General features: G+C 33.8%; 1 protein-coding gene and 1 long non-coding RNA gene across 2 annotated transcripts; both read right to left on the reverse strand.

The window, feature by feature from the left end:
• Window positions 1-5,260: 5,260 nt before the first annotated feature.
• Window positions 5,261-10,620, reverse strand: LOC139495967 (integrase/recombinase xerD homolog). Its single transcript, XM_071284394.1, has 2 exons — window positions 10,325-10,620; window positions 5,261-6,935 (listed from the first exon to the last, which is right to left on the reverse strand). Exons 1-2 carry the CDS (start codon window positions 10,371-10,373, stop codon window positions 5,923-5,925), a joined length of 1,062 nt encoding a protein of 353 aa, XP_071140495.1. The 5' UTR covers window positions 10,374-10,620; the 3' UTR covers window positions 5,261-5,922.
• A 10,062-nt stretch (window positions 10,621-20,682) lies between these two features.
• LOC139494918 (uncharacterized) lies at window positions 20,683-22,330 on the reverse strand. Its single transcript, XR_011657209.1, has 3 exons — window positions 22,056-22,330; window positions 21,337-21,466; window positions 20,683-20,894 (listed from the first exon to the last, which is right to left on the reverse strand). It is a non-coding gene; the product is annotated as an uncharacterized lncRNA (long non-coding RNA).
• Window positions 22,331-23,053: the final 723 nt, after the last annotated feature.

The raw sequence follows: 23,053 nt of genomic DNA on the forward strand, positions 1-23,053 counted from the left end.
TAGGTCATTGACGTCTTGGATGGAATTGATCAATAAATTTTGGATATTTCTGAAAATATATTGCACCAACATGACCAAAGAGCATTTATAAAGAGCATATACACCAGGGGCGGATCCAGCCATTTTAAAAAAGGGGGGGGGTTCCTAACCCAGGACAAAGGGGGGGGTTCCAACTATATGTCCCCATTCAAATGCATTGATCGTCCAAAAAAAAGGGGGGGGGGGGTTCCAACCCCCGGAACCCCCCCCTCTGGATCCGCGCCTGTACACTGTCAAGGGTATAAGTTTGTGTATATATGCAAAAATTTCTATCTATTGATGAATATTCAGCCTTAAAGATGTTGCAAGCCAATAATGAATATATAAATAACAAAAAAATTGCAAATAAAATCAGATGTGAGGAATTTGACACATTATTACACATGATAATTTTTAATCATGATAGCCTGTTTCACTTTATTAATAATAAAGTGAAACAGGCTAGATATAGAATACTGATATATATAATTTATTTATATCAATATTCTATGTGTATTATAGCTGCGGAACCGTAGCTCTTAGGTCTTCTAAGGGCATCCAATACAGTTTCAAGGGAGTTTTAAAGTTTTTTTAAAACTCTTGGCGCGACGTTTAAAAAATGGTTTAGCGTTTGAATTACCGCAAAACGTCACTTTTTGCGGGACATAATGCATGTTATTTTCCGAAATAAGAAACGTAATGTTCCAATTTTTCTTTGTCCCATATGCTAACTTCTACACAATTTATATTAGTGCATTCGAATCAAACAGGATAACAGTCTAATAGAATCATAAGAAATAAAACACATTACTGTTTCTGTGAGATCTTCAACAAAATATCGTATAGTGAGCAATCTTAAGACAACTGACCCTTTTGGTGTTACTAATATATTGCATGTCAGTTATCATTTTTATTATTATTTATCATCCATGATTTGGTCCAGATCCAGATTCTGACATTTTATTACAGCACAGAAACCAAAAGATATTTTAAAACTAATACCGAAAATTTTGGTACACGAAGAAGTAAATTTCCAAACTGAAACATTTATTCAATTTATTTATGTTAAATAAATAATGGTATGCCGCTAATATTAAACTTTGAATAAAAGAACAAAATTCCTATTTCCTCCACGTTATCTAACAAAAGGCAATTGCCAACAATATGTTTATATGCCCGTAAAAAATTTGACGGGACCTATCAGTGGCGGATCCAGGGGGGGGGGGGGTTTCGGGGGTGCGCACCCCCCCTTTATTTTTGCCGATCAATGCATTTGTATCGGGACATATGTTTTGCACCCCCTGCACCCCCCCTTTGCCCTAGGTTAGCACCCCCCCTTTCGAAAATTCCTGCATCCGCCCCTGCCTATGTTTACAAATGTCCAGTGTCCGTCGTAAACATGGTACAGCATATTATCCAAATTTCATTAAACTGAACATGGTTGTTTTTTCATGATAGTCAAATGATCTGTATACTTTTTGGTGAAGGTTTTGAGTTACAGGACTTTGTAGCTATAATGTTCTCAAAAACGATTTATAATTATCATGATTATAGCTTAAAACTATACACACTTCTTAGTTATATTAATCTGAAGATCTGTATACTTTTTGAGGTTGATTCAAAATTTCATTTTAGAGTTATTTAGTTTATGAAAAAAAGACGGGATTTTCACATGTCGTGCCGTTTCTCAGAAACTATTTATAATTATTTCATAAAACTTCACATACTTGTTAGTTAAATTTTCTTAAGATCTGTATACTTTTTCTTGATGATTCTTTAAATTTGTTTTTAGTTCTTAAACTTTTATTGAGCTTCAATTTGGTATCATCATGATCATATAAAACATGTTGTGATATATAAACTTCCTATTGAGCAAGAATAAGGAATGAGTCAGGATATACTTAGCATGACTTCCTGTACGACCCCCGTGTTATTTCAAAAACATTTATTATGGGTTTTTTTTATAAGACGACAGGTGATCATGCGCTCGTATCACAGCTGTTTATTTTGTTCTTTATTTTTAATTTGACAAATTTATTAGAAAAATGACGGATTGACAGCAAAAAAACATGAAAACTGCAATTTCCAATAAAATTAATGTTACAAAATGACATAATATAAAAAGAAGATGTGGTATGATTGCCAATGAGACAACTATCCACAAAAGACCAAAATGACACAGACATTAACAACTACAGGTCACCGTATGGCCTTCAACAATGAGCAAAGCCCATACCGCATAACTCTTTTTAAAAAAAGTTGATATGCACTGTGCAACGTGTACCATACGATATCAGTTTAATCATGTTAATAGAAATTTGTCAAGAATTATATACTTGAAAAATTTAATTTACCGGAAGGACAGACACATGAGACATAGAATGAACGTGCAATATTTTATGTACTCAGCAATGAGTCGCACTGTGGTAAAAAAATATATATAGTTATTAACCATTACAATTACGTTATGAGAAAAGTATTTTCAAAAAACAGTTCTGAAAACTGAGGAGAAAGTATATTACAATAGTACAAGATTATAAAAGTGACTTTATTTGAATTCATAATTTAGGTGGGTATAGTGTGGAAAGTTGGGAGAGGAACAAAAACAAACCCAAAGCTGGGGGAGAGGATGGGGGTATAGGTAATATGTCCAGTCCTCTTGCTATCAATTCAATTGTTTTTGCTAAATTAAAGATTTCAAAGTTAAGGTATAGTTTCTCTGTCTGGACAAAAGCATCCTTTAGCAGATTGAAGATTCTCCTTTATCACGTTTATAAGATTTTGTTTTTGTTTTCTCACAACATAAAAAAGAAGATGTGGTATAATTGCAAATGAGACAACAAGAGACAAACATGACACAGAAATTAACAACTATAGGTCACCGTACGGTCTTCAACAATGAGCAAAGCCCATTAAGCATAATCAGCTATAAAAGGCCCCGAGATGACAATGTAAAACAATTCCAACGAGAAAACAAACGCCTAATTTATGTACAAAAAAAGTTCCGTTTGCAGGAAAAGACCTCATGTCAGTCACCTCTATGTTGTGAACCAGCATGACCAGTGGAATTAAGTGTATACCAGTGAACTTTAAAACTGTTAATAAGCCTTCAAATTTTATTCAATTGTAATAATGGACCCGAATAAAAGTTTAATTTTATGAATAAATGTGAAATTTTAAAACATGAATAAAAGGATTTTATGGAGTATTATATTGAAACAGCAGCCCACCAAACAAAAAAAACCAAAAAACAACATCAAGAGGTAAACAAATGATATGAAATAATACACGAGTGTGTACAGTACATGTACCTGTATGTCAAGTTCTAAATTGTTGACTGCAAGTTTTTAATTTTAAAAGCCGTCAATATTATCATCAGTCTGTTACAACTTTCTTCAGATGTTTCTAACTCAGACCACAAACAGTGAGAGGTATTTATGAGTTACATGATTTTATTTCCAAAAACAATATTACCAATTTATAGGTAGCTCTTTACAAGCAATATTCATACATCTGAAAAATGTCACCGGTAATTTGCAAGATAACGTCGAAATTGTCTGCCAGCGACGTCGTGCACTTTAGTGCCAACGTTGAGGTTACAAAGGGAGGACTCAATCTTTTAGGATAAATCGTGTTTATCATGAAATCTAGCACGGTGACATATATTTTTTATTTTAGATTTGGAGAAAGCATGACAAAATGCAATTAATGCAGAAAAATTATAAAAATGACATTTTCAGAAACACTTTATTTCCATGTTTTTAGGTTTAAAAAAATACCACTTTGAGCATCTGGTCTGCAATGTCAAGCAAGACGTGAATAATTGTATACTGAATTCGTGTAGTTTTTTTACTTATTATCACTTATCACAGCTTCAGATTGAACCGGATCTTAATAATTTACGACGAAGAAAATTTGCTCAAATTTTTTTTTTAACATTTCCTAAACTTTTTGCAAAATTACATAAATCCCCAATTTTCAGCCTCAATTTTCTGTAAAACAAGCACGGTGACCTAGGTTTTATTTAGCGTTTTTTTAATAACTCGCCAAGGCCTACAACATATTTCAAAATCATAAAAATGACATTATATCGAGAAACTGTATTGGATGCCCTTAAGTATTTTTTCCTACATATAGATGGTCCACAAAATAAAAAAAAAAACAACAAAAAACGACCATTTATAATAATATAAAGTTACGGTTCAACAACTAGGTGTATTATAGTTGTATTCATGTAAAGCACAATGTTTTAAAGATTATATATGTTATATGTGCCCTCTTTGGGGACCTCAATTAGAAAAAAATAAAATATATGTGTCTCTTATGAGGGTGATAAAGGGTTATTTTCCTGCAACGTTTTCTGTCTTTTTATTTCACATGTTTTCGTGTTTTGTTGTTTTATTTCTCGTTTTCTCGAGTTTGGTTAGCAGTCAGGGGACTTACTTAAACAAGTGATTTTCTAAATCACTGATTCAAGTAACATTATTTCCATAAAGGTTGGAAGTTAGAGTTGTCTTTCTTTAATAATCACCTATTTAAGTAGTACAAATTAATCACTAGAAGAAGTGATTTAATATTAGTGTAGCTTTAAATATAGAATACTAATGATCCAGGGACTAATTATGTTTCTAAACTTATCAGAACCAACATCTGTGTTGTCTAGGATGACCAGGTCATTTCAGGTGATGACCTTGTACTGAATCTAGGATAATGACATAAAAATCACTTGTTTATGTATCAGACCTCAATTTCCTTCCCCAAAATCACTTCTTTAAGTATCATTCTTTTAATAACCCCCACTAATTTCAACAACCCCGAACAGTGAAATTTTTATCGCGAACAGTAGAATTTTATTACATAATCTGAAGATGAAACCTTGAACTTCACAGGAAAAATACTCCCACTGCTGTGAAAAATCTTTTAAGAAAGTATCAGTTCATTATGTAAAGCCATTATTATAGCATTTTTTCAACTAAAATAGAATTTTCAGGTAAATGATAGCATCAAAGGCATAAACCTTGCTACTTAAAAGAAGCAAAAAGTTCATATTTTTTTTAATTTTACTAATCATGCTAATTAAAAGATGTAATTTAAACCTATGTGTTTAAAATTTTGAAAAAACTACAAAATCCCAAAACCTCGAATTTACTACTCAAATAAGTGATTTAAAAATCACTTATTTTCTTATTCGTGCCCTCAAACGCAAATAAAGTATTTATGAACAAAAACTCAAACACATATCTATGGGAAACAGCTCGCCTAGACGAGTGCAGCAAAGTTTTATTATAATTTATTCAACTGTCCTCAATCACTTTGCCAGCACACTAAGACCGCTGCAGCATACATGTCTAACAAACATATCTACAATGAGAAAACATGAAATAGAATCTTTCATATCACAAAACCATAATTTCGTAATGTTCTTTTTAACATCTGCAGAAAAAGCATAATGCATTTACAATATTATAAGCTTATACAAAACATGTACACAAGGGGGAGAGGGTGGGAGGGGGGGGGGGAACTTCACTGCACTAAGACTGAGCTTCGAATGGTCAAGCTATGAAAATGTATTTTCAATGTTAACTTTTACCGCGACTGACCAGTCCGTGCTATCATACAAAGAACTTTAAACTCTTAACTTTGTTAAGGTGACTTATTGTTATGCTAAAATAATTTAAATATTATTGTAAACATAAACACATGTTTCCAATATAACAACAAACGCATGTGCTATCGATAGTTAATAAATACATTTATTTTCTTATTCGTGCCCTCAAACGCAAATAAAGTATTTATGAACAAAAACTCAAACACATATCTATGGGAAACAGCTCGCCTAGACGAGTGCAGCAAAGTTTCGAACAAAACAAAGGATGGGCCAAAAATGGACACATTGATTATATATCAAACACCAAGATTTTTTGTAACTGACAACCTTTCTTCTAAATTTTCTTTAACATAGCCATCTTTAGCACGATCACTTTTCCATCTACCGTGTTTTTTGAAAATTCTATCTTCAATTTTTGATGCGGCAGCTGCCGTAGCTCCGCCAGATCTCAAACTGTGAAGACCAAATTTAGTCTTGTCTAAACCTAACTTATGAAGAGCGGACAATAAAATGTCTCTAGCGGAGGAATACGATATTTTCCCCGACTTACGAAGTACATAACTGTTGTTACTTTTACAATAGCTTAAACCTCGAAATATATATTCCGTACTATCGGAAGAAATATTTGCCAAACTTAAATACCTGTGTAGCATATTGACTGGACAAGTGATGTTATAAGTCTTAGAAATGAGAACATCGTTACCCTCTCTGTATACATCTGTTTTACTCTTTTCAAGAAAAAGTTTCACATATGAATCATAAAAAGTTATGTTGTTTCTTTTCAAATTTGACAATTCTGAAAAACGTAAAAAACCAGAAAAACACAATAAGCACATACATGCTATTCTCAAATCTTTTAAAGAAGACTTTTCATTGCCATATAACAATACAATATGTTTCAAAATTTCCGGAGTAATTGGCTCTTTTTTGTTTACAGTGTGACCTATTAATCTTAAAGCACCTTCTTTGACAGATAACACTAAATCTGATTTACATGGATCAGGTAACCCGGCGAGCCGGTGGGCCCAACTAATAGCGTAAAACATTTCATTAATCTTGCTATGTGACTTAGCAGTTTCGGTTAAATCTATTAAATACAATGAAACATGAGTGTCAGAACCCGGTAAATAGCAAATTCCATTAAATACACACCATTTAGTCCAAGCTTCAAAAGCATATTTGTAGTTTTTTGTTGTATTCTCTGATCTAGAAGAAAGGCAAAACTGTGGCAACTTAGTTGACAACTGTGAAAGGTGACTGTTGAAAGAATTCTTTGGTAATGCTTCCCATCTACCAGTATGAAAAATAGCTGAAAAACGTATACATTGTAATACATATTAAAATGAGAATACTGATGTATGATGATAATCAATAAGCCCTGTCTACTATAATTTATATAGGACCATGCTTTCCTTAATCATGCCAACAAGTGGCTATGACAGCTTAGTTAAAACACATAAAATTAATAACAATAAGCCATGTCAACTATACTTCTGTAGGACCATGCTTTTCCATGACCATGACAGCAACCGTTCATGTCAGAATAAACAATGAATACACAAATAATTTTTAATCAAACTGAAAGCCTTGTCAACTATAATGCAATAGGACCATGCTCTTCTGAGACCATAACAATATTTAAGCCATGTCAACTATACTTCTGTAGGACCATGCTTTTCCCTGACCATGACAGCAACCGTTCATGTCAGAATATACAATGACCACACAAATAATTGTAATCAATTTAAAAAGCCTTGTCAACTATAATGCTATAGGACCATGCTCTTCTGAGACCATAACAATATTTAAGCCCTGTCAACTATACTTCTGTAGGACCATGCTCTTCCCTGACCATGACAGCAACTAATCATGTCAGAATATACAATGGATACACAAATATCAACGAAATGATCATTTTAACAAAAATCTATGTTATACAGTATAGCATCAAGCTTTCATTCTAATTGCCAACACTGACGAATTAAACCGTTCCGAACCGAAAATAGACTTTTCATTCGAACCTTGCATAAAAATGCCTTCTGTTTTTTGAAATTCTAATACATCAACGACATAATCCTGATATATCATATCTTTCTTAAAAATGTATGGCCAAAACACTGCAGACGTCCATTTAGGGACAATCAATGTACCACTTGCCTTGCAAGCTATAACATGTTTGAAAACTCTTAGAACCAAATAAATTGGAGGAACAAGCCAATTGTTCTCTTGAGACCAGTCTTGTGTAAACGCGTCAATAGCTTCAGCAGTTGCATTCCAAAACAAGGAATTGTAACGAGGTAACTTAGCATTTAAATGACTAGCAAAACGATCAATCGTATGTGGACCCCACATTTCATCTATAAAATTGAAAAATTCGAAGGATACACCCCAATCTTCATGATCAACCATTTTGCTAACATAATCAGCCAAAGTGTTTTCAGAACGTGGAATCCATTGTACATGGATAGATATGCCTTGTTGAGAACAAACAGAAAATATAGAATTTGCCAAATTTTGTAACTCAAATTTCATGCTTCCAGATCTAACAATTCTTACACAATTTTGGTTGTCTGTGAACCATTTCAATGTTCTCCCTTTGAAAACATTTTTAAAAGAAATCAGGGACTGCTCAATTGCCTTCATTTCTCTCCAAGTAGAGCTCAGTTGCATTTCTGAACGATTCCACATTTGATGAAAAATCTTACTATTTACTTCAACTGTATAAGCACCACAAGCAACATTACTTGCATCTGAATACACAATTACCGTAGATTTGCTATAAAAATCTAGCTTTTTTACATTAACTCTCTTAATGTTATCAAGCCAAAACAGTAATTCGTCCTTAACTTGGACTGGTATTTCCATATTCAATACCGTATCCCAAGATACCCTGCTTTCAATACACATGTAACTATATCTAGTTTTAAGTCTAGAAATATTGCCAATTACAGGAGACATAGATATAATTTTCCCCACTACCTGGGCTAATCGTCTGGCTGACAATGTGTTAAAATTAGTCAAAGCATCCGACAAGGAACGTATCAAATCATTAATACGCCTATCAGGTATAGTAACACAAAATTCAATTGAATTCCAAATGATTCCGAGCCATTCTAGCTCCTGAACAGGAGTGAAAATAGATTTTTTCTCGTTTATCAAAAACCCGGCTGACAAAAGGCTTTTTCTAACAAAAATAGCATCTTTATTACATTCTTCAAAAGTAGGAGCCATGCCAAAACCATCGTCTAGATATAAAACTATCTTTATAGAATTTCTTCTCCAGTATTTCACCATTTCACGTAGACATTTTGAAAAAATAAAAGGAGCTGTTGATAAGCCAAAAGGTAAGACTGTAAAGCAGAAAAACTGCTGTTTCCACGAAAACCCTAAAAAGGTGTGCTGTTGGGGACAAATATCAAAATGATGATACCCCGATTTTAAATCAAACTTAAAAAGTGAGTAATCATTCGCAAAATATTGTATTGCAACTTTCCAGTCTTCAAACTTGAACTTGTCTTTCCTGACACTTTGATTCAAAATACTAAGATCTAATATTAACCTAGGCTTTGAAGATGAATTTAGCGCTACACTCAAAGGATTCACGACGAAGGGCTTAAAAGGGACCAATTTAGCACACCCAGTATCTACTAATTCAGAAATAGCTTCATCAACAAATTTCTCATTCATAAATGCAGATTTGTTGTTCTTACTGTGCATCTGTTTAGGCGTTTCTAAAAACGGTATAATGTAACCGCCTTTTATAGTGTTTATGACAAAATCACTAGCGCCCATATTTTTCCAAAATTCGATATGTTTATTCAAACTCCCCTTTACACCGTGAAAAGTGCTATTATGTTCTGCATTTTCAAAAAACTTTACTTGTTCAAGAAAAACAGAATAGTCATCAACATTGTTTTCATTACCCCATTTAGAAAAATGTGATTCACAATTTAAATACTTATCATTAAATACCGGTTTAAGATCGTTGGGCGCCTTGTCCTTGAGCGTTGTGTTGAAATGTCTGGACCCTGTTAAGTGGGCAGTTCTTGCGCCAATGTCCAAACTGTTTACACTGGTGACACATGTCATACTGGGCCGGCTCACGCCGACCGTAGCCTGCACGAAAGGGCTGTGGAGGTTGAGAATAACGACTGTAAGACTGAGAATAAGCAGGATTCGGCACAGTTTCAGCTGGTCTAGCATTTTGGTTTGCTCTGTTGCTAATGTTGTAAGGAGAAGGGCGGGGTTTGGTTCTCTCTTTAATTGACTTAACCGCACGACTTTCAGCTTGTCTGATCTTCTTTTCATCGTCAGAGTTATCAGCGATGGTATTTGACTCATATTCGCGCACTGTAGTCCAGCCCCCTGCAGAGCTGTCGGCGATCCTTATCGACTTATTCCTAGCTTTAACTTTAGTAATAAGCTCAGACACAATACTGTTAGTGGGAGAATCTAAAGAGGAGCCCTTCTTTTGAATTTTAAGGAGCCCGGTCAGAATTTCATCATTGAAATGATATTGAATACTGTTCCCTTCTTTCTTGAATTTAATACCGACTTCTTCTTTAAATTTACGTGACAAATTGTCTTGCTCAGAAGCCAGATCTGCTTTTAAATCTACAAGTTTGTAATCTAGGTAATCACGGAACAAATGAAAAGCATCTGCTATATCAGAATGTGGTGCAGGGGGCTGTGACTCACCTCTAGGTTGGGCATTAGTTGAGGCGTGGTCCGTATCAATATCCGACATAGCTTATATACAATTAAGCCAACTTCACTGCACTAAGACTGAGCTTCGAATGGTCAAGCTATGAAAATGTATTTTCAATGTTAACTTTTACCGCGACTGACCAGTCCGTGCTATCATACAAAGAACTTTAAACTCTTAACTTTGTTAAGGTGACTTATTGTTATGCTAAAATAATTTAAATATTATTGTAAACATAAACACATGTTTCCAATATAACAACAAACGCATGTGCTATCGATAGTTAATAAATACATTTATTTCAGTAAGTCCCCTGACTGGTTAGATTGCGTGCTTCGTGTTTCCCCTTATTTATTTTCTGTGTTTCGCATTTTATTAAAAAGTAAATTGGAATTAATTCAAAGTCAGTGTGTTATAATACCTTCTGAAACTTGTGTAATCTAATAGAAATTGATGTATATTGTTACCATTCTACTTTCTATTGTATATGTATGCTATGTAATAAACAGACCAAATTACTATAAATAATAAAAAAAAATTCAAATCAGATGCAAGTAGCAGATGCTAAAAGGTGACCGCAAGGTCTTCATGCCCATTAAGGGGGCTCGCGGGTCTAAATCAAATTTTTTATTTAATATAGGATTTCGCTATATTTTTCTATAAATGAACTTTATCTTATACGTAATAGAAAAATGAAATAAAAAAATGGGGTCACCGTTCATTTACGCTCACAATCTGCCTTCGAAAGAAGCATACATTTTTGTTAATATCCTTTTTTTCTGTTGAACTAATAGGAGAAAAAGCGGTAATATCGAAATAAAAAAAGAACTAAATTACAGAAATCGGCTAAATTTTACAATTATTTAGTTTATGTACAGCTTATTCGAAAACAACAATAAAAAATATAGGTCACCGATGAGTTAAAAAAGATATTTCAATTTCAATGCCAAAAAATGGCATTTTTTTCACCAAAGGGAGATAATTTGGAGCTTTTTCGATGATATCTACATTTAAAAAGTCACCTGGGGCCAACACGAATTGATTTTTTGGAATGATTTTTGTTCCATATTGATAAAGTAACAACTACTAAAGGTAATTAATAAATTTTGTAATGAAAAATAAATGTTTAATTTTTTTCTGAAAATCTCCAAGAACGGCTGAGTAATAACTTCTGGTACTTTTTTTCTTAATATTTACGATTTTATTTCTCTTGCTTCGTTTTCCCCCTTTTTTACTTTTCGTACTACGTTTTTGTGATTTTTATTTCACATGTTTCCGTGTTCAGTACCCCCCTTTACCACCCACTCTTATCATTAGCATGATTTGGAAAATATGTTATTTGTTTGTTTGTTTGTTTATATTTGTATTTGTATTTTGTAAATTTCAGATGGTAACATTCCTGTATTGGAATTTACACTAATAAAATTATTTGATTAGATTGGATTTGATTTACATCTATGGCAAGCCGTTCTCGTCAAAACTATGTTTAAACCATTTTTCGAAAAATTTACACACTGAGAATTACAACAAAGCACACTGAGATTTAAAAACTTCAAAACGCACACTGAGAATTGAAAATTACACACTGAGAATTGAAGATTACACACTGAGAATTAAAAATTACACACTGAGATTTCATAAAGACGCACTGAGATTACAAAAATGAAAAACGCACACTGAGAATTGAAAATTACACACTGAGAATTGAAAATTACACACTGAGATTTCAAAAAGACACAATGAGAATAAATAAACTGAAAACACACATTGAGAATTTGAAATTACACACTGAGAATTTGAAATTACACACTGAGAATTTGAAATTACACACTGAGAATTTAAAATTACACACTGAGATTTGTGCGCACTTTTTATGCGCACATATCTAATTAGCATACTTAATCTGAATCTATTACAAGCTTAAAACAACAAGGGGACAGAACTCGTTAGTCCTTCGATTTGGTTCCAAATTATTAATAAAAAATACTTTAGAAATACAAGAACAAGAAAAATACCCACTTACTCTTATTACTAAATATAACCAAATGGTGAAAAACTTTATTAAAATTATAAGAAAACATTGGAACAATCTGCAAAAGAATGCAGTGAAATTTTTACTCAAGTGTCTATAATAGCATATAAACGTAACAAAAATATGAAAGATTAACTAGCGAAATCAGGGTGTTACGAATTTGCAGTTTAAGAAGGTTATAATAGTTCTACAGTTATATATTTTCCGATATCTCTATTACTTTTCCATATCATCCGTTTATCGTTGAAAACTGTATCTAAAATCATCCCTTTATCCTTGGTTGCTATCAGACGCTTTACCTGTACAGTTGTTGCTAGGGTGCTCTCTTCGAGGTCCGCGTTAGAAGTATAAATAGTGGGTAGCTATCCAGTGTAAATTGTCATTCTTATCAGAGACGTCGTAAGAAGGAGATGAAAAAGGTTGGATCGTTAATATTTAAAGACGAGTAGCAGGAGTATTCAAACAAAGTGGAGTGTTTGAAACCTGTTGAGAAGATATAAATAGTTTCGGTTCCGTAGAAGTTGTATAAACAGGGTTAGTGCTAAGGTTTTGCGTTCCACATCTCTCACTATTGCAGTGAGTGTTTGCTGTTAAACCATACCTTAGTTCTACCCTGTTCCAACAGTTTTATAAATATATTTTAATAAAGTTTCATACGTCGAAAGTTAACAACAGTTGAAATAGTTTCCAAACATTCGTTTTATTAAGGTTTCAGCCCGTTTGATACATTTCGGTTCAGCCCGTTTTATACATTCAGGTTTAGTCCCGTTTTAAACCTTTAGGTTCCAGACAGGTTCCAAACATTTAGGTTTCAGACAATAGTTCCAAACCGTCGACCCGTTTCAAACATTTAGGTTCTAGACAGGTTTCAGACAATAGTTCCAAACCGTCTGACCCGTTTCAAACATTTAGGTTCCAGACAGGTTCCAAACATTTAGGTTTCAGACAATAGTTCCAAACCGTCTGGCCATTTTCATACATTTAGGTTTCTGACAAGTGTTATATATTGAGGTTTCGAACCAGTTCTATACATTTAGGTTCCAGACTATAGTTTCAAACAGTTGGTTTTAAACAGTATAAGACAGAAAGGGTTTTTAACAGTTTTAATTCAACAAGTTCGGGTTAGGTTGATAGGTGTTGAAAATCGTTGTATGTAGTTAAGTATTTGTTTCATATTTGATAGAGATAGTGTAAACATTTAATTGACTTTAGAACTTTTGAATTGCTTTTCAAATCCCAGGAAACTGGTACGAACCCGAGGATAAAAATATCTAAACGTCCCCGCCCGGTTACACGTTACAAATGGTGGCTTAGCGGTGGGATTTGTCTAGCACTTCTCAAGCGTATTTTTTATATATCTATAAAAATTGTATGTTATCATGAATTCAAATAGGAAAGATAGTGTTTTATATGATCCTGACATAAGTTTAACTGAGGAACGGTTAAGTCAGGAAATAGATATTTTAACCGCCGAATTAGAAAAATATCGGTATGTTAAAGACAGATCAATTTCCCATGTTGATACACCTCGAACAGTGTTTAGACATAGTGATTCGGGGATAGGTTCAGTCAGGCGTTCCGAACAATTGTCAAAACAAACAAACTCTCCGATTTATGAAAAAAATGTAAGTAGTAGTGTAACTGGAGGCGGTTTAGGAGCCCGACGTAGATCTTCAGTCAGGTTTGAAACATCAACACCTGCTGCAGAAAAACAGTCTTCTAAACATTTTACTGAACAATTACAATTCCCAATTAATGACAAATTTGTCACAAAAAGAGCAAGTAAAACTGGTTTAACTCGTGATACCGAGTTTTGTGAAGACAAACAATCCTATGCTTCGGATGGATACAAAAATAAAAACATAGTAAAGACTGCTACCTATGATGGGAAAGGTCCTTGGCTTGACTTTAGATCACATTTTGATGCCTGTTCCCAAATTAATAACTGGACAGACAAAGAGAAAGGTCTGTATTTGGCCGTTTCTCTCAGGGGTCAGGCTCAAGGTGTTTTGGGAAACTTAACCCAGGAGTCTAGACAAGATTTCAAGGAATTGGTTAAGGCATTAGAAGAGCGTTTTTCTCCGTCTAACCAAACGGAACTGTACAGAACACAGCTCAGAGAGAGACACCAGAGAGCTGTAGAGACCTTGCCAGAGTTAGGCCAAGACATAAGAAGGTTAACTAACCTTGCGTATGCAACTGCACCAAACGAAGTGCGGGAGACTTTGTCAAAAGAACAGTTTATAGACTCGTTAATAGATTCGGATATGAGGCTCCGAATAAAGCAGGCAAGACCTACTGATTTGAATGACGCTATCAGACATGCAGTTGAACTTGAGGCTTTTAACAAAGCTGAAAGCAAAAGAAATGAAGGTCATGGGTTTTTACGAACTGCGTCTGAAAATAGACATAGTGCTGACAACATAACAAGTCAGCTTTTGAAAACCATGTCAGAGACATTAATAGAGTTGCAAAAAGAAATGCGAGACTTGAAACAAAACAATAAAGGTAGGAAGCAGGGTAGTGCCCCGCAGCCCTTTCCATTTAGGTGTTATGCTTGTGACGAGGTAGGCCACAGAGCATTTAATTGTCCTTCCTATCCAAACTTTCAATATAATTATCAGAACCCTAGATATCAGGACAAACCTAAAACAAGGTACGCTTACCAAGACTATGATAATTCAGATTCGACACCGGGGAAAGTGGGGGTTCACAAACTATTTCCTGATGCAGGTATGTTTCTGAAAGCAAAAGTAAACGGAATTATTACAGATTTGTTGATAGATACTGGAGCTACAGTTACAGTTATCTCCACTAAAATGTTTCAGAAAATGTCAAATATGCCTTATTTAATTCCAACTGAAAGGGATATACTTACAGCTAGTGGACATTCGTTGCATGTGTCAGGCAAAACTGAACTTGAAATTGAAACTGACACGTTCAAATGTATAAGCGCTGCCATAGTTGCTGACATTAATGTAGATTGTATACTAGGATTGGATTTCTTGAGAACACATGAAGCTAACATAAATATATACAAGGGGACTTTAACTATTAAGGGACATGAAGTTAGATTATATGTCCAAGGTCACATAGGCTGTGATAGGGTTGCAGTATCAGAAACTATCAACAAACACCCTAGACGTGAGATTGTTGTAAATGGAGTTGTATTCAATGAAGTTCCTGACTCATTTAAAACAGAACTTGTTCAACCTAGAGATGACTATAAGAGAACTAATGAAGGAAAGTCTGAGATCAGATGTGATGACTGTGAAACAGTTTTTAAGAAGCAGGAGTATCTAAAAAGACACACGAAAAATATTCACAGAGTGGAGACTAATAATAAAAGTAACAGAGTTGTTGAAAAGAAGGTTGGTGTTACAGAAAGAGGACAAGATGATTTTGATCAGTCTGACTCTCAAAACCGGATAAATATTTTGGATGACAGTAGCAATGCAAACTTAGATACACCGGACAGTTTAGATAGCAATCTGCAGGACTCTGAACTGAAGGCATGTTATAGTGAAGGAGGTATCATCGGATCAGTTATAGATACGGATAAGAAGGATGCAGTTTTTCATTACCAGGAATATTCTACAGAAGACATGTCACAAAAGAAAGAAGAAACGATGGTAGATCATACTCTGGAGGACAAACGAAGTGGTCCTACAGTTATAAGGAAAAGGTGTGCCCCATTACTAGGTGTGGCACCAACAAAGAAAAAGTGTCAAGAAGTGGAACAACCTAAAAGACAAAAGTTTGTTACAGAAGAACAGGCCAGACAGACCAATGTAGCAAAAGAAAGGACAATGGTTAGGATCATAACAAAGTATGATGAGCACGGTCACCAGATAGAAAAGGTTGAGGAAAATGAGACAGTTTGGGTGGTTTGAGAAATTGATATTCGTTTATTGATGCAGGAAGCATCATACATATTAAAACTGTATCATAAAATATGGTGTTTTTTTATTGCTGTTGTTTATAATGTATATGTCCGTCCGTCGGATGGGGACGTTAAATCCGAGGTCCTGTGTTCAGGAAGTACCACGTCTTGTGCACGTTAAAGAACCCTTTACAACAACTCTTATTGAGGGGTCCATAAGTGGCCTGTTGTGAGGCAAAATTGTTTTAAACCAGTTTTTGGCAACACAACTTTTCTAGTGGTATTCAAAACAGAATATTTGAAATGGTTTTATCTGGTCAAAATTTAATCTAAGTTCAGTATTCAGTTGCTTTTACAAATATGAATAAAAGTATGATACTAGTATTTGGACAATAGGAGCATAGCTAACAAAACAGAAAGAACATGCTAGTCGAACGAGGCTGACAGGAACCCCGGAACTGTGAGTAGGCTAAGGTACCCCTAGGTCTGACGCTTGTCGGCAGATTGTTGTAGGAAAGCCATTAGTTGGTTATCATGGTATAACCCTCGGTGTACAAACAGTTGCTGGGAGAGATATTCTGCGGAATGAGTGGATACATTGAGGTTTAAAGTAAAACCTTGGTATGGTGTCAGCTAGTTTTAACGAGAACAGTTTTGATTGTGTTTTGATTAAGTCAGTATAAAATTGTAAAACTCATGCGAGGACGCATGAAATCGGAGGCGTGGGTAGTGTTACGAATTTGCAGTTTAAGAAGGTTATAATAGTTCTACAGTTATATATTTTCCGATATCTCTATTACTTTTCCATATCATCCGTTTATCGTTGAAAACTGTATCTAAAATCATCCCTTTATCCTTGGTTGCTATCAGACGCTTTACCTGTACAGTTGTTGCTAGGGTGCTCTCTTCGAGGTCCGCGTTAGAAGTATAAATAGTGGGTAGCTATCCAGTGTAAATTGTCATTCTTATCAGAGACGTCGTAAGAAGGAGATGAAAAAGGTTGGATCGTTAATATTTAAAGACGAGTAGCAGGAGTATTCAAACAAAGTGGAGTGTTTGAAACCTGTTGAGAAGATATAAATAGTTTCGGTTCCGTAGAAGTTGTATAAACAGGGTTAGTGCTAAGGTTTTGCGTTCCACATCTCTCACTATTGCAGTGAGTGTTTGCTGTTAAACCATACCTTAGTTCTACCCTGTTCCAACAGTTTTATAAATATATTTTAATAAAGTTTCATACGTCGAAAGTTAACAACAGTTGAAATAGTTTCCAAACATTCGTTTTATTAAGGTTTCAGCCCGTTTGATACATTTCGGTTCAGCCCGTTTTATACATTCAGGTTTAGTCCCGTTTTAAACCTTTAGGTTCCAGACAGGTTCCAAACATTTAGGTTTCAGACAATAGTTCCAAACCGTCGACCCGTTTCAAACATTTAGGTTCTAGACAGGTTTCAGACAATAGTTCCAAACCGTCTGACCCGTTTCAAACATTTAGGTTCCAGACAGGTTCCAAACATTTAGGTTTCAGACAATAGTTCCAAACCGTCTGGCCATTTTCATACATTTAGGTTTCTGACAAGTGTTATATATTGAGGTTTCAAACCAGTTCTATACATTTAGGTTCCAGACTATAGTTTCAAACAGTTGGTTTTAAACAGTATAAGACAGAAAGGGTTTTTAACAGTTTTAATTCAACAAGTTCGGGTTAGGTTGATAGGTGTTGAAAATCGTTGTATGTAGTTAAGTATTTGTTTCATATTTGATAGAGATAGTGTAAACATTTAATTGACTTTAGAACTTTTGAATTGCTTTTCAAATCCCAGGAAACTGGTACGAACCCGAGGATAAAAATATCTAAACGTCCCCGCCCGGTTACACGTTACACAGGGAAACAGTTGGAAGACTTTTGAAAAGGGACACATGTTTAATTACTGGTAGTAATGATCTGAATTATAGGCAACAAACTTATGAATATGAGCGATGTTAAGTCTTGAAATTTATAACGAATGTTGGTTGAAGGAATCGTATTTCATTATAATGACAAGAGTTCTTGAGATCAAGATATGAATCTGTTGAATTATTCATCTCATGAATATTCATTAGTAATTTGCATATTAATCTCAGTGTGTATTTTTGAAATCTCAGTGTGTAATTAACAATTCTCAGTGTGTGTTTTTCAGTTTATTTCATCTCAGTGTGTATTTTTAAAATCTCAGTGTGTAATTTTGAATTCTCAGTGTGTGTTTTTTATTTTTTTAAATCTCAGTGTGTAATTTTGATTTCTCAGTGTGTTATTTTAGGTTTTTAATTCTCAGTGTGTATTTTTTTTTCGAAAAAAGGGTTTAAACATAGTTTTGACGAGAACGGCTTGCCATATACATCTCTTCTCTGTATCCAGGGGCGGATCCAGCCATTTTAAAAAGGGGGGTCCTAACCCAGGACAAAGGGGGGTTTCAAATATATGTCCCCATTCAAATGCATTGATCGTCCAAAAAAAAGGGGGGTTCAAACCCCTGGAACCCCCTCTCTGGATCCGCGCCTGGTATCTAAGACTAATAGACTAGACATGCTACATTGTGCTAGTGTCTCAGTTTGTATCCTCGCCTTCAAGTGTTCCAACACGTGTAATTTTTCTTTTATAGATCATGAAATTGATGACAACCCATAAATTCAGAAACCAAGAGACTATATTCTCACCATATTATTAAGTTTGATGCATGATATCACTGTTATTATTTGAAAATACAATATTTACGGGAAAACTGGACTCGCAAAACTGGAAAATGCACATCAGGTTAATATCTAGGACGTTCATGTTGAAATGAAGACAACTCGGACCAAAAATAAAACTCGGACCAATCCAAATAGATATTTTCAAATCATATCAAATCAAATCAAAGTTTTATTTATTGTCGATACATAGTAAGTTAACCAAAGTAACACAAGCTCTAGGGAGCTTTTAAAATCGACATTATAATAAATTACACACAAGCAAATAACATGCAAACAAAACACACATATTAAGACAAACATACATGCATCATGCATTACAGCAGGATATTTAAAGCACATAATGACATAAGGAAATAAAATAATACTGTTCATGTAAATAAAATATAAAATTATAGCTAGCTAATTTTAGTATGTATAAAAAAAGGAAAAAAAGCAAAGCTATGCTCAAATCCCATAGCATTAATGGCATGCATTACATTGGGCCAGGCATGAGCTGCTATTCCATGTAGGTCTGTAATTATATTGGAAAATTGAGTTAGAGAATTTTCCTGTCTTATGTGGTTTGGCAGCTCATTCCATAACTGTGCAGCACTGAAACGAAATGATATAAACCCATATCTTGTAGTTTTAACTCTCTGTATGTCGATCATCTGTATTCTTAGATCTAAAATTATAACGTTGAGTTTTGATATTTATTAGGTCATGAAGATAACTGGAACCTAATTTTCTTGTGTAAAATTTTAAAGGTTTCGATTCCAATGGTTCTAAGTCTGCGAAAATTTGAAGATGGAAGTTTAGAAGTCAAAAGTAAAATTTCATAGCTGCTTTTTGTGAGTGAATGGATGGCTACAGTATATATAGAGACTAATGGTCCATCAAAAACGAATAGTGAAAAGTGAGAATTACTGTGGAAAATTAAAAAAATAAAGAGTAAGTAAGTAAGTAAGTAAGTACATTTGTAATTAATTATTATAGTGACATGTGTATCATACACTGTAAAAACAGTGTTTAGATCCTAAACACTTATCTAAACACTTTTTCTGTGTACGTTTTGAAACGCGTTTAGCATCTAAACATGTTTAGATTTTAACAAGTGTTTAGATTTCAACAAGTGTTTAGATGTTATATGTTTAGAAATTTATGGTGTTTAGACCTTCTAACGGTTAGCCTACTAGTATTAGGATTTCACAGGAACTACTTGTGGTACAGCACTACAGGTTGAATAGTCCACACGGTATTGTAGAATATACAATGCTTGTGTACATTTCTGCTTAATGTTCTTGCAATGCTTTTTACCATAATAAATTTTTTTGACTTGTCTATATAGCATATTAAAGTTGGAAAACTTCAGTAATAATAATAATAATACTAACAATAATAGGTTTACATGTGACATTTTATTCTTCCTGGAGACCAAAGAAAAGTTTGTAAACAATAGGACCAAGTTAAGAAAAGTCTGTAAACAATAAGACCAAGTTTTGAAAAGTATGTAAACAATTAGACAAAGTTTAACCCTCCATTATCTTTTAAGGAAAAGCCTGTACCAAGTCAGGAATATGACTTTTTTTTCGTTCCTTTTGATTGTTTATGTAGTGTTTGATTTTTTTTAACGTTTTATGGACCTTCCACCTTCTTATACAACTTCGAGTCTAGTTCTTTTGTTTTTGTTTTTTTCTGATCTTGTCTTAAACATAACATACAATCTATTCAAATTATTTCAATAATTTATTTTTAAGTCTCACTAAATGCAAACAAAAAATAAAATTATAAAATTTGATGATTTTTATCCTCAACAAAACATAAATTGTCAGTTCATCTCCTATCATACAGGAATTTTTCATTGCGGAACAATCTTCTTTTGAATGATAAAGGCTCTAGGTGTGGAGTTCTTTTTGGTTGTCAGGTGAACTTTTGTATCCTGAAATGAAAAAATGAAACCTTCATGTACATTTGTATGCAACAGTCACTTATTCTTAGATCATGTTTATTAAAATACATTAAACAAGCTTCTTGAAAAAAGATTCTTACAAAAGAAAAATACAAATTGTAGTTAAAAAGACAACACTTTACACCTTGTACAAATGTACACATCAAAAGACAAACAAATTAAACGGAACAATATTTAGAGCAAACAAGCATGCAAGTTTTTTTATTATAAAACAAATTCCTTGATTTCTGAGAACTACAGCCTGTTTTTCCTATTTTATCCTAATATATGAATATATTTTTTTTAAATTGCACATTTTTTAGTTTTTACCTATTCAACAGGATTAATATTAGAGGATGATTTAACCTCCATTTTTCAATCATATTATAGCTCTATTGGCAACTTAATAATATACTTATATATTTTTACTTACATCTGCTCTTGAAATTAAGTCATCCTTTTCTTTCTTCGTTGCTTTCTTTCTGATCTGCTCTTCAATTTGATCTATGATATGGATCTATTCTAGCTCTTTTCATTCCCTCTACATGTACAGTGTCACAGTCCTATAAATGCATACATACAAATAATTATTATAGGTTTATATGAAAAAGAACAACTTGACAGTTTATTTTTGACATTGGAGTTTGAATGTCAGTTTATTATCAACTTTTTAGTCATGGCGTAGTCAATTATTTTCAACTTTTTAGCCATGACGTGGTCAGTTTATTTTCAAGTAATGAGTTTGAATGTCCTTTTGGATGTTTGGTATACTTTGTTTCTCTTTGACAAATGAACAAGTGAAACTATAATTTCAGTGTTTGTGTAAAGGATGTTGCACTATGGGCCATTGTGATCAGATCATCTTATTCCCTGCAAAGTTAAATACTTGAAACTATGATTTTATGACATTTACGTACAGTGACAGTTTAGACTATACATGTATTCAATCTCATTTTAAATTTCCGAACTAGCTCATTCTTATTTTATGCTTGGTCCCTGCTACTGATTATGTGTGTATATTATATGATTCATACCACAATAGTGAACTTGAAATAGCATAGGTTAACAGTTTAACGCACATATTCCTTTTATTAGTCTGTTAAATTATGGTTTGTGCCCCTCCCCCTTTTTACGAAATCTGGATCTGCTTACCTTCCGCTGCTGTAATCACTGTTAAGATGGCTTTTGATTCCGTCAATATTCTAATATGAAATTCTGTATCTGTTGCATCGTCAATAGATATATATACTTGATAGATGGGATCCATTGTTTTAAATGTTGTTTGTCTTTGGCGGGTCCGAAGGCGTCCGTATCAAATTACCACGATAGATAACTCTGTTCGTTAATTAATATAAGATCATATTCGGACAACGACTCCGGAAATTAGATAAAATATTCACTCACATCTTCCCGTTATAAATACTATAAAAGATTATTTTATATGTCCCTGGTATAAACAGCTAATTGCTTAACTTATAAAAAAAAATTGAAAGTATTATTTAATAATCTTACAACACAAAAAAGGGAAACTCAGTTGGGGAAGATGATATGATTTGTTCTCATAAATAAAGAAGCTCCACAAACTTGGGACTGAAGTTTGAAATTATTTTAATTTCAAGACACCCACGATATCATAGTTTCACAAAATATGCTGGAATATGTAGGAACATCGGGTAAAAAGGTGAAACCAGTACTGAAATATTATAAAGTGTTTAGGTGTTTAGGAAAGTGTTTCAGAAGTGTTTAGATGCCATTTAATGTTTAGCTTAATGATAACATTCATTGATAATAACCCTGAAACACGTTTAAATTCTAAACACGTTTAGGGTTTTATGTGTTTAGATAAATATCCGTTTAGATCCTAAACGCTTTCCTAAACACGTTTAGACCTAAACATGTTGTAGATCCGTTTCAAATCTAAACGCTGTTTTTACAGTGTATAAACATCAGACTCGGACTTCTCTTGAACTGAATTTTAATGTGCGTGTTGTTATGCGGTTACTTTTCTACATTGGCTAGAGGTATAGGGGGAGGTTGAGATATCATAAATATGTTTAACCCCGCCGCATTTTTGCGCCTGTCCCAAGTCAGGAGCCTCTGGCCTTTGTTAGTCTTGTAATATTTTTAATTTTAGTTTCTTGTGTATAATT

This window comes from Mytilus edulis, chromosome 11 (genome assembly GCF_963676685.1).
Source record: "Mytilus edulis chromosome 11, xbMytEdul2.2, whole genome shotgun sequence".
Lineage (NCBI taxonomy): Eukaryota > Metazoa > Mollusca > Bivalvia > Mytilida > Mytilidae > Mytilus > Mytilus edulis.